The sequence below is a fragment of the Macrobrachium nipponense genome, chromosome 16 (genome assembly GCF_015104395.2).
Source record: "Macrobrachium nipponense isolate FS-2020 chromosome 16, ASM1510439v2, whole genome shotgun sequence".
NCBI lineage: Eukaryota > Metazoa > Arthropoda > Malacostraca > Decapoda > Palaemonidae > Macrobrachium > Macrobrachium nipponense.
In genome coordinates, this window is record NC_087209.1 from 6,415,348 (window position 1) to 6,428,700 (window position 13,353).

A 13,353-nucleotide genomic window follows, 5' to 3' on the forward strand; every position below is an offset into this window, starting at 1 on the left:
CACACCTTGACAATTTCAAGCAAAATTATGGTAAAATATTTAACACCTGTGGGAAAAATAAATTCCCCGTCACAAGTGAAATGCATGACGTCAATAAACCAGATGTACTTGAATACAACATTTTTAACGTAGGAAGTTCTTTCTATCTGGAAAGCTTGAAGCAATTCCAAATTATGTACAACACACTGCCCTAGCCATTTTATTTACAGTCATTAATTCTCATTAACTAAGACGGGGAAGATCTCAGATTTTCATTTGGAAATTAATCACCTTGGTCCCGTTGCTGAATAACCTCCTGGGTTCCATGCAACGTAAAAACACCATACAAACAAAACAAACAATTGAACCATAAAACACACCTCAAGTAGGGAAAGGTAAACCCACAAGAAATTACCTCCAAAACTTCATGGCTGGGGAGAAAGCAATAATTATTAAGACCCATTAAAATACCAGACAATGAAAGTCTTGAAAATCGTAGGCCTTTGCCGCTACGTCTCTAGCCATTCGAATAATTTTCCTAATTTATTTTGGAAGCTGGTACACCACTGATCATAAAAAATGGCAGTGATATTTTGCCAGAAACCTGCTAAGCTGAAACAGAGATAGGCTGACATTTTGTCTCAGTCCAAAGGATGTGTCTGCCGTTGCTCTTCCCTGGCCGAAGACCACACAAGTGAACAAAATTATCACTTGACTGAGAAACTTCCAGCAAATCCCAAATTGTGTGCTACACATATATGCACGTGAGAAAAAAAATAAAAGCAGTTCCACGTTCCAAATTACTAAAGAGAACTTTTTGATGCATTGCCTCAGTGCTGAGAGCAAGAACGAACATACCTTAAAGTGGAACCAAGGCAAGTAAACATTTGTCAAGTAACCACCATAGTATGATAAGGTCCCGTGAAAATTATTTTTTTTTTATCCCAATCCTAAAAATTACAGTTAAATAATTATCAACGAATCGAGGTGAGTTTCAGTTAAGTAAGTAAATTTGGTTCTTAAAAGCTAAAATTCATGAAAGAACCAAGATGTACAATATTTAATTTGAAATTATCATCCATACCAAAAAAAAAAGAAAAAAAATGATGAACAGAATGAAATAAGTTCCCTAGAGCGTAAAAAAGAAAGAAAAAAAAGTTATAACCTTTGCAAGTTCTTGACATAAGGAACCCTTTTCTTCTATAGTCTACCTGTATCTGATGTCTATCCAATGCGGTAGGCTACATAATCTACAGCGACACTATAATAAACTAATAAGGAGGTTCGATCATTACAACAGTAAAGATATCAAATTAATCCAGTAATGAACTGCGGCAATTCCGTTAAGACGAAAATTCTCCAGACCTAAACAGAAGAAAGGGGTGAAAAGTAGGAGTAATTAACAACATACTGAAAAGAAAAATCAAAAGCTAAATGACAGGTATAGTGACGGGATATAGCAATGCACCTTTGTTACTGCCAAACCCTTCAGTATGCTGCTATGCCAATAAAAATAAAAACACTGCAATGACAAACATAACTGCGCTAAAGCAAACACTTACTAGGAAAAGGAGATGAAAACAATACGTGTGAGGAAATCGAAAAATAGAAACTAGGAAAAAACAATACAGTTAACAGTAATGTATGCCCTGGCTGAAGACCACCTTGAAACTGTGTCTGACGGTAATTACCCAGTGAGATAATTATATATATTAGTTGCCTGAGGAGTTATTTTCATGATTATTTTCAAAGTTGGTGAATATCCAAATAAAAATTCAAATATACTATCAACACTATCACACTCTGAAATGGGGAAATAAGCTATAAATGGTAATAGTACTGCTAGTGCTTAACTTCTATAAACTAGCTGAAACCATTGCATTCAAAAAGATTTAGGACAAAAGGCTTGTATAACATACAACAAAGCCGGTCTAGTACCAGAAGTGTGATACTCCAATCGAGAGAGAATCTCCAGGGGAGTAATCAGTTAATCGTAAACCGCTGTGAAGACAGCATTCGAGCATGAAACAATTGAAGAAATGCCACAGTTATGAAGAGAGCAGCAACAATTACATAGTTTCCTGCACGAAGCTTAGCTCATATCAATGACGCTAAGATGGCAGGATAATTCCTCTCCTTTCTAGCCATACTCCGCTCACGACGGAATCCAAGTCATGCATGATGCATTGTTCATGCTCCCTTGTACATTTTCACCGCCTTTTACCTACCGTAGTTTATGACTCGGGTCTAAATTAGCAGTGGGATCCAACTGTACAATGGGTGTCAACTGCTTTTCATAATTCACGGCAACGAACCGTTCTTCCGTGATTCGTATCACATTGCTAACTTTTTCCTCCCATCTTGAAGATGAAAGTACAACATACCTGCACCATTTTCATTATGTAATTTAGGATTCTTTTTATAATATAAAATGTCGTTCGCTCTTACCATTACTACTGCATGTGTTGTATCCTCCTACGTTCTTCTGTTCTTCGTGAACCCGTCTGTCCTTTTCCTAAGCTTCGTTCACCTTCCATTTCTTAACGAACCTCCCTCTTTCTTTGTCAGTAACTTTGTACACTTTCAGTTTCGTCTTGAACCTTGAGTATAATTGAGGATAATTTCGACCACTTTTATATCACAAGCTTTCCTCGTATATGTAGGTTCATGCTGAAATAAAGGAGTATTATCTAAATATTTTAATTTAAAGGATTAAAGCTAAGCATTATTATTGTCATAAATACTAACATTAAAATGTAATTTAAAACTAATTTCCTTCCTCGTGTTCGTTTAGACGTTGAATAACTGGTCATCAGATAAGCAAAAACATGCTGTCTTAGTCGCAAAAACAGAAGTGTTAAAATAATTCACATTAAAAGAATTATTTTGTCATAATTTTACTCTCCTGGATAATTAATTTTGTCACATTATTTACTGCTGAGCCACAGAAACTTTCTTATTGCTGTGCCAATGTATAAGTGTGTAAGTGTAAGTGTGTTTTGTGTGTGTGTGTGTGTGTGTGTGTGTGAGAGAGAGAGAGAGAGAGAGAGAGAGAGAGAGAGCGTGTACAGTATATACTAATGTGTATGTGTACATCCATGAATTTTTGTACTTGGAAAGACATCTAAAACTGTGCACGTAATTAACCAATCACGTATACAATATACAGAATACAGTACACAGTGCATATCTCACACAACTAGAGTTATGCATTAACTGACGTTAAGTGATCTCAACACTTTCAAACCAAACACAGTCGTGCACCTGTTAATTGCTAAAGCATGCGTGCATTTTACGTAGAGTTACTAGAGTATAAACCACTGTCACCCTGAACTTGATTGAGTCTAGCAGATAACCTTTCCTTAGCAATCGCCAAGACACGGCAATTTTAGTATATCAAGACCAGTTGGTCAAACAGACAATTTACCAAATGACTAAAACCTTTTACATATTATGATTTACGTCACGGTCGTTTGAGCGAACTTTGAAAATAAATTTTGCGCATTTGGCACAATATGTTACAGCCATATACTATTTTATACGTATACTGCTAACAGCTGACACTAGACTCACTAACTCACGCGAGTTTTAAAACCAGAGCCATTAAAATCAATACGTTACATCGATGCCTCTTTTGAATATGAGGCAACGGGCAATGCTTTAGTTCAGTTTTTAAGAGGGAGAGAAATAAGGGTAATCCTTATTTAGTTGTGTTTTCATTTGCAAAAGAAACTGATGGGTGGTCTACCTGCGTATTTCTACACTGTTTCTTCGTGTTAGTACTAGCCCGTTGGGGGTCAAATGTCCCTAAAGTAGCACCAAGGGTTGTTGTTGTTGTTGTTGTTGCTTGAAATTAAGTTGGCCTTATGCCAGCCTCGGGGATCAAATGTGGTCAAATGCACTTAAGGGACATTTGACCCCCGACGGCGAAACAGTGTAGAAACACGCAGGTAGACCGCCTACTAAAGTAGCACCAACTATTCATACGAACCATTACACATATACACACATCTTTTAATTTATGAAAAAGGCAGTCTTAACATAGAAACACTACACTACAGTTCCCATGTTTAAGAGCAATTTTCACTACACAGAAAATAATATAAATAGAAAGCATCAATTTAAAGCCAGCTTAATCTATTCTAAAGCAACAGCCTCAATCTGCTCACATTTAATTTCGTTTAAATCTGACACATGATCATTCAATTTTGGAGTCTTAAAGAGATGAAGGTTCAACTTGTTAGGAATATTTATCTGACAGTCGTGGCGACCGTGAAAGCATTCACTAGAATTAATCTGACAATGACGCCAGGTGTCGTTCAGGAAATTAAGTGTCTGCAAATTCATCCTTTACCAATATTTACGTGATCATACATTGCAAAAAACTTTCCTCGAGGTTGTTAGCAATCGGGTTGGAGCCTTGGCTTTGGTAATATGATTGCAGTTATCAGCTTAAAATAAGGCGAACTTTATTAGACTTAGGCGTTCTAGGCTTATGTTTATAGTGGTTTCTCCCGCTCCTAGGGAGCAGTTAGACTTGACTGGTAAAGTTGGCTTAATATCAATATATACATCACGGCAACCTTATGACAAATCTAGCAACTATACTTTTAAAAAAAATATCTTTTAAACACCATTCTTTCATTGGCGAACCTGCGTTTTTAACTTATGTTTAGCTACATGATTTCACACGCAACCATAACAGCTGCACGTTCAATGTGGCATTGCTTGAAGTCCTCTCAGCTTACACTGATGAACGCGGGAATTCATAAGCCAGCTGTACAATAATTCAACTAATCCGAACCTAACTAATACCAGAGTTAGTACGTGCCATGTCTATACTAACCCCCTACTAGGCACTATGGGGCTTAGGTAATGATTGCGCCCCTGGATCGCCTCCCCTCCCCCTCCCTTATTATTCGGCACCACTGAACAAGGTCTAGAGAATGTATTCTCTAGACATTGCCACTGAATACAGAATTCTATAAGGCTAACATCTTGGAACGAAACTGAATCCCCACGGAGCCGGACAAACTTTATTTTCGTGATTACAAAAGGGGGCATTTGTGTATACGTTGTTTATCGTTAGTTCTACAGTTTGTCAAAACTAAATTTGTACATCGTACTATTTCATATATACGAGAATCCATGGTTAAATGCCTGGTCGTATTTCTCCATAGGGGACAAGATCGTATATGCTAGACTTAATTCTAAGTAGTCATTAAGGCCACGACAGTCTTGGATAAAAGAGCATCCGTATTGTAAAAAAAAACTGTCCTTTATATTATTGGGGTCATGACAAACTATCATTCACGATTTACCGGCGAGTAATACCCTCGTATTACTCACAAACAATAAATAAATTTGCCAAAACCTTATGATTAATGAATGGAGGTATAATGTGATTTAGATATATAACTTTAGCCTCAGTAGTTACGCTATACTTTAAAGTATATATTACTTTCTTTTGTCCAGTTATGAAAACACCTTCTTCGCGTTTGTCTTAGATGGTTGACAAAAACAGCCGCCGTAGGAAGGCAAGTTTAAGTGAATAAATATAAAACAGGCGCTTTCGACCTTCGCCGAGGTCTTCTTCAGCTGTGCTGACCGATAATGACAGTTTTTACTTAAAAATAAAAGGTAAACATTTTCCAAAATTAGCAATTTACAGAAATTACATTTTTACTTTTATTTCCGTGCAGACATTTTGTAATTATTGTTTGGTACAGCTGCAGAGAGCTTCTCTGAAGGTCGCATCTATTCACTTCGTTAATAGCTTTTTCTGAATACTTTCATTGTTTGTTTGTTTGTATGGTGCTTTTACGTTGCATGGAACCAGTGGTTATTCAGCAACGGGACCAACGACTTTACGAGACTTCCGAACCACGTCGAGAGTGAACTTCTGTCACTAGAAATACACATCTCTCACTCGTCAATGGACTGGCCGAGTATCGAACCCGAGACCACCGAGGTGGGACGCTAATACCATACCAACCACGCCGCTGAGTCGCTAAATACTTTCATCGTATTGCATTCGTCATCCTATAAAACTTTTGCCGAGTTGACTTTAGTGGATTCGTAACTAGTGGCGCTAGGGAAATACATGGACTTATGACAGGACTTTATGTCCAAGTCGTAGAACGGACGACAAAAAACTATTTTTTATATATAGAGACCCTTCTTAAAATGGCTTTGTAAAACTGGTGAAGTGACAACTTATGCCGATAGTAGTTCGAACTTTTCCACATAGGGCGGAGTGTAAAACTATATTTAACCGAGACCGTTTTCAAATTCAGTTGATCACCGTAGGGAAGCGCTTCCCAACCTTTTGGTTGGGACCCTAAATGCAGTCTTAACCTGGAGTAGCGACCCTAATTCTAATAATAAATCCAACCATATCATGTTACAGTTATACTCGCAAAATGTTTTATGAGCTTTCGTTAGTATATTCCTGTTTATAGTTACTAGCATACTGAATTTGAAATGAAAACAAGTTACTGTATGCCCAGTAGAATCTTTACTAACCTTGTCCTACTAAAATAAATCGGTTACATTACCCAAAATAAAAATTTTACTACCTGTGAATTATTAATATATATTTTTTGTAAAACCCTCCCATGGCGACCTTCAGAAATACCCTCGCGACCCTATTAATTTTGTTTGTAAAGTGTTTTCAATGGAATGCCCGAGAATCGAACTCGCGGACACCGAGGACGACCCTATTTAGGTCGTGACCCGGGTGTTGAGAATCACTGCCCTAGGATAAAACTATGATTTCGACCCGCAAAAATGTAATATTTCAAGAGACTTTCAAAATAGTTATGTGTAATACATAACTGACGGGTAAGTATTCAGCTCCAATCAAATAGGTTCGCAAGTAGTAATAATATTTAAGAAGATTAAGACACCACCTCAAGATAATTGGGCATCAACAAGCAGTCACTGGTATGACGTTGTAGTGACCATACGAAGGTTCTCAAGTTAGTATTTTAGTATCACGGGCCTACACTTTCAAGGACGTTTTAAATTATACCCTTCTAGTCTTATTGGTTGAAAAATATTTCTCTAAATGTTAATAACTGAAATCCACAAGAAACCTACACAGTGCAGTGTGAAAAAAAAATCCGTATTTCTCCCATATTCTTCTTTTCAACAAATTTTTTAAAAATTTAATTACAAGCACGCTCATAAAACACTTGCTAGATTCATAAAATAGTTCTCCCACTTTATATTTAATATTTTTTAACTTTATCTGGACTCGTTTTTAACTTGTGTTTCGTATATTCAAGTCAATGTAAGTATCAAAACACAATGGCATTGATAACAATCACATTTGAGATTTTAATTGATTTAAGAAAAGACGAAGAATCAGAATGTAATAAAACTTTTAAGAATGACCTGTAAATATTGAAAAGAAAATTTGAAAGCAGCCAAGGCTAGCGGTTATAATTACTGACTAGTTTTACCTCCAAAATAAGATAGATTGACGTAATAATATTTAATGTTACAAATGTCAATTCATTGCGGATGTCATAAAAATACTGGAATTAAGACACTTTTTGCGTTGTCATAGTCCACTCATTAAATAAAATTATTTGGTAATTACACAAATATATCGCATTGTTCCAAATATGCGAGGGCAAGAATTAACTTAATTTCATCTAGTTTTACAAGTCTTCATAACACCTTCGGTTGTGGAATTCATAACCAAGCCACTTTAGTAAAACCATTATGGATTATGAGGGTATGACCTATACTATCTTCTGAATAATTACGGGAGGGTTATCTAGTCACAGATACAATATTTATGCGCTTGAAAAACAAGTTCGATTATTATGCTAATGTCAGTGTGAAAGCGTATACCGATGTGATACAGAATACTGAGTAAACATCTGAATCTAAATTCAGTTTACCCGTCAAGATATAATCATCAGCAGATAAAATAAAAATAAAAAAGTACCAAGGACAAGGATCAGAAAATGTAATTCGAAACTATATGTGCATTTTGCGTAGAGTTTTACAAATCGTCAACTACTATAGTAGATTCACATCAACCGTGCATTGATGTCTAGGTCAGTCTCTTACGACGCTCCTGATTGGCTGTTGATAAGCCAGTCACAGGGCTGGAAACTCTGAGTCTCTCGAGAGAGTTCACACAGGCAGGATGTATGTTTCACCTCCTGAGGGATACGAGTATCAAAAGTGAACTCTCAAGAGAGACAGAGTTTCCAGCCCTGTGACTGGTTTATCAACAGCCAATCAGGAGCGTCGTAAGGGACTGGACTAGATGTCAGATGCAAGGTTGATGTGAATCTACTATAGTGGCTCTGGTTATTCTTTGCTTCGTCAAAAATGTTATCTATAGCAACATCAAGACTTTATTCTTTACCTACCATTCCTTCAATAATAACCAAGACAGAACAAGGCACACGATGAAATTTTAATATACAATCATATACAGCCACAATCAATAACTTCGAATATTTCGTGACCTTAGATTTGCCAATCTTATTTTCATGTGATTTACGTCACGAGCCTTCATCTTTACTATTGCACATCCTTCGTTATAAATACGTAATCTATTGCAGAGCTAAATGTATCATTATCTGATGATGGTAGGTGACGGGGGCGGGGGGGGGGTGGGTGGGATGGGGGTTCCCCCACAATCCCACCTTACTCAAATTGAAAACGTTGTTCGAATCTCAACAGATTTCACTCGGATCCGAGGAATACTCTTATATAAAAGGGAATTGTTTGCATTTACCAAAGGTACAAATGAAACTTTAATAAGCGAGGAAATGGTTGAACTTAATGCATGGGGTATTCAACTCGTGGCCCTCATTAACTATATATTATGAATTTGGCAATGACTGCTGGGCTTTAAAAAAAAATGCACTTTTCCCATTTTTATTTTGATATATGCTTGCGATCATACGTTATAAGCGGAACCTTCAGTGATGTTATATTTCAGGACAATGCCTTTGCTTACTTAACACCTTTAAGTACTGCAACACTTCGGGGACAGGAGTGGCGGGGGGTCCACCCATCCACAGGGTGCCCTTAAAACAAAATGCAGTTACCCAATCAGCCCTAACTCACTTGGCCTAGGATTCCGTATCCTACCTAATTCGTATTAGGAATCTCCAATATAAAAAGCCCAAAATATTTGCCATCGCTGAATCTTATGGAGTAAATAAACTATTAAAGTAAGATGGAGGTAATTTTGTAAATTGTACTGTACAAGTAAAAGGTCCTTTGTTTTATCCCCAGAAGTGAATTCATAACCCTGGTAATTTTCAATCCCCCCCAAAAAAAACAAGTTGAATTTAAATGTGTAAATCTGATGGTAGGACCTCCTACATCAAATTATTATAGAATTGAGCCAATTATGGCATGAAAAGCTCAGAAATTCCTCTTAACACCGACACGGTTATAGCGTACACAAAGCCAAGAAGTTTTATCAGTCACTTTGACCACAGCAATCGTGCAAAATATCTCACCTCATTGTAAAGGATCCAAAACATCACGGAATAATTCACCAGTACTGTCTATAAGTGATAGTACACCAGTAGATATCAACTTACAATTAAAATAATTAACTGTGTAGAACTTCCTTGAGGTAATGAAGGTCCAACTCCTTAACACACACTGCCAACAGACTAACATGCCGATGCCGGTTGGCTAAGAGGTGAAAATTTTAACCCCTCGTGACACAAAATGAAAAAAAAAGTGAGCATCAGTAAGAGCCCACTGGAATGAACGACCAATGACGTAGAGGCAGTCAAGGTTCCTACGTAGGATTTTCACCAAATTTAATATTTGTTCATGAAAATGGCGTTTTATTTTTACCCAGTTGCTTTTGTTACATATTTTATTGATTTTTTTGCTTAATTTTTCTGCACACAGAGTTAACAGCTTTTTTTATCAGTTGAATAGTTCCACGATCTGTCAGCTAGTAAGTTAACTCTCCAAATTATAATGTAACTAATGTAAAAATACCACTTGTCAATTTTTCATATTTTTTATTTATTTTATTTTTTTAGAGAGTTAACCATAGAGTTCCAATGGTGTCCTACTACTCAAAATTACTGTCAGACCCATAGAGACCATTTCAATGAAAAAGGACAACACACTGAAAACAATATTTACCATAGTGTTGCATGTGAATAAAAAAATAATTATTTATCATCGTATTGCACGTGAATAAAAAATAACATTTACCATTGAGTTTCATGTGAATAAAAAATATTTACCATAGTGTTGCATGTGATTTAAAAAATTAATAGTGTTGCATGTGTCTTCCTTAGAATTTGCTTGTATGGTGTTTTTACGTTGCATGGAACCAGTGGTTATTCAGCAAAGGGACCAACGGCTTGACGTGACTTCCGAACCACGTCGAGAGTGAACTTCTATCACCAGAAATACACATCTCTGGCCCCTCAATGGACTGGCCGGGAATACCTTAGAATTTTGTCAATCCAAAAGAGGACATTCAAACCACAATTTGAAAACCACACCTATGAAATACGTAATAAGGATTGCAATGAAACACTTCAATCGATTTTTATACAAATACTTTTTACTGATATAAATAACATTCGTCTTACGCATTATTCTGGACATGTAGAAACATACAAAAAACGTAAAAATATACATCATACATCTATTTCATCTATACAATGAGGGATTTGTGAATTCAGGGTATAATGACAAAAAATGGGGAACAATAATGACAGTAATAATAATTATCAATAATCATCATAACTTTCAACATTTTAAAAGGACAATATGAAAAATAGACTAGAAACCAAAAAATGAACGTATATATATATATAAGTTAAGGAAGTTTAATAAAAAAAATTCCTTGTAAAAAAAACGGCCTATAAATATTTCACAATAGTTTTTTCAAACAATAAAAAGGAATGGACTACGAATGCAAGTCAAGCCAAGCCAGCAACAATGACAAAATGACCAGGTATTACACCCCACAAAAAAAAGCTACGTTTTAGATTGTAAAAAAAAAAAAAAATCAGAAAATGTTTTTAAATACCTTTACTTTCATTTTTAGCTTGTAAATTTTTTTTCCAGAAAATGTTTTAAATAGCTGTAAAAGTTTTTTCACCTTAAAAAAACAAACTACGTTTTAGATTGTAAAAAAAAAAAAATCAGAAAATGTTTTTAAATATCTATATTTTCATTTTTAGCTTGTAAATTTTTTTTCCAGAAAATGTTTTAAATAGTTGTAAAAATTTATTCAAGAAAATGTTTTAAATATATTTTTTTTCCTTATTTTTTAAAAGTCATGTTAAAGATGAAATCGGTCACTTGGCTAGAATGACTCCATGTGAACTAGAATAGATTCAATGATAAAATCGGGGAGGGGGGGTTAGGGGGGGCGTATACCCCCATCCTCCCTCCAACCTTTTATTTTAATTAATAAAATTCCAACCTCTTCGCTAGAAATATATATATATAAGACTAGAGCAGTGATGAAGCAGCTTTAGGTTATCATAAAAAAAACCCAAGCCCACAGCTGCCATTTCAATTATTTTTTTTTATCATTTTACATATTTAAGAAAAAAAATATGAGAGGTAGAGTGGAAAAAGCTTCCTTTGGAAATGTTTGACTAGGTATATATATATAATAAACAAGCAATGGAATATAATAATAATAATAATGATAAAAATAATAATCATAATTCGAGACATGATACTGTACAAAAGAGGATCTCTTTACCATTATCAATATTTTGACACTAATAAATAACAATCTCTCTCTCTCTCTCTCTCTCTCTCTCTCTTGAGTTAATTAATTAATAATAAAAAAACGTAAGGTTTATTTTCCATGTTACCTTTGATTAATATTTAAATTATTATATTTATTTATTTAATAAGGTCCTAACACTAGTTTCATTTCACCAGTATATGAGCGGTCAAAACTTTGGCTTCGGTCACAGCACCTATAAGAGTGGGGTTAGCGGGGTTGGGGGGGTGGGTGGGTTGGGGTGTGGGAAACGGGGGGAGGGGGGTGCATATAACTGGAGTAGCACCTCTTTCTTCATAATAAAGAGTATTATTTAAAAAAAAAAAAGTCTCGCACTTGTAAAGACACTCATTTTAAATATTTCAAAAAAGTGGGTCTCCTTAGTTTCATGAAGACCTGTATAGTAATAGTAGTAGTAGATTAATAGTTATAACATTAGCAGCATTAGCATAGCGCACATATAAATTAGATTTAAAAAGTCACTTCATATATTTTTTCCAGTTTCCTGTCTTGTAATCTGCAAAGTTGAGGTAGCCACAACCCACCCAGCAACACTCGGGGAACAACCTTCGTGAGTTTATCAACTTCTTCTTATTTCACTTTTGTAATAATAATCTCATCCTTATAAATACGACGATAATATATATATAATTTATAACTCTTCTTTATATATATAATATTTTTCCTCCTCCTCCTCCTCTCCTCCTGCTCCTTCGACGTGGCGGATAGAAGGAAGGAAGGCGAAGAAGACGAAGGAGTATATTAAGACGCGTTAAATTATGATTTTTTTCTTCTTCGAGGACTCGGCCATGACTACAGCAGAAGTCCCTGCGCCACTCCCACGTACGGGTAAGGATGAAAGAGGTTGAACAGCACGGCGAAGAGCGTGCACGCGGCGTACACCCCGAGTGCCACCCACCACAGCAGCTGCTCGTGCAGGCGCTGCTCGAAGTTCTTGAGGACGACTAGACCGAGCGTGAGCCCCGCTAACGCTCCCGTCAGGTGGGCCACGTAGGACACGGGTAGGCCCACCGTCTCGTGGGCATACCGATCGTAGATGGCGAAGCCCACGTCGGCGCTCGCTGTTGGGGAAAGAACGAGGAAGCTTTTAGAATGCGATGTTTAACTCTCTTTTAGGATACAATGTTTCTTATATAATGAAGAAAGTGCACTGATAGTCTACAATGTTTCTTATATAGTACAGAAAGTACACTGGCATTTTTTTTAACTCTCTTAGAATATGTTTCTTATTTAGTGAAGAAAGTTCACTGATATTTGTTTATTAAAAAATGCCTGAAGGTATTACTTTTAGAATTTCAGTTCTCGATGTGACGAAGAAAACGCATTAAAATGTGATTTCTGAATAAAAAAAAAAGTCTAAAGTTATTTTTAGAATGAGAATACATTGAAATCATCTTATATATAACAAAAAAAATGCCTAAAGTTATTTTTAGACTGCAAATATTTGTTATAACGAAGAAAATGCATTGAAATGATATTATTTATAACAAATAATACCCTAGGGTTATATTTTTAAAATGAAATATTAAATAAAACAAAATTCCTCAAGGGGTTATTATAACCAAAATAGTCAGTCGTTCTGACGGAAA

The 13,353-nt window shown here is 35.8% G+C and overlaps 1 protein-coding gene across 1 annotated transcript in view; it reads right to left on the reverse strand.

The window, feature by feature from the left end:
* Positions 1-10,536: 10,536 nt before the first annotated feature.
* LOC135195556 (protein rhomboid-like) overlaps positions 10,537-13,353 on the reverse strand; it is a 15,658-nt gene continuing 12,841 nt past the window's right edge. The window contains exon 6 of the mRNA XM_064221826.1: positions 10,537-12,825. Coding sequence (XP_064077896.1) covers positions 12,557-12,825 — 269 coding nt within the window. The 3' untranslated portion in view covers positions 10,537-12,556. The remainder of the gene's footprint in view (positions 12,826-13,353) is intronic.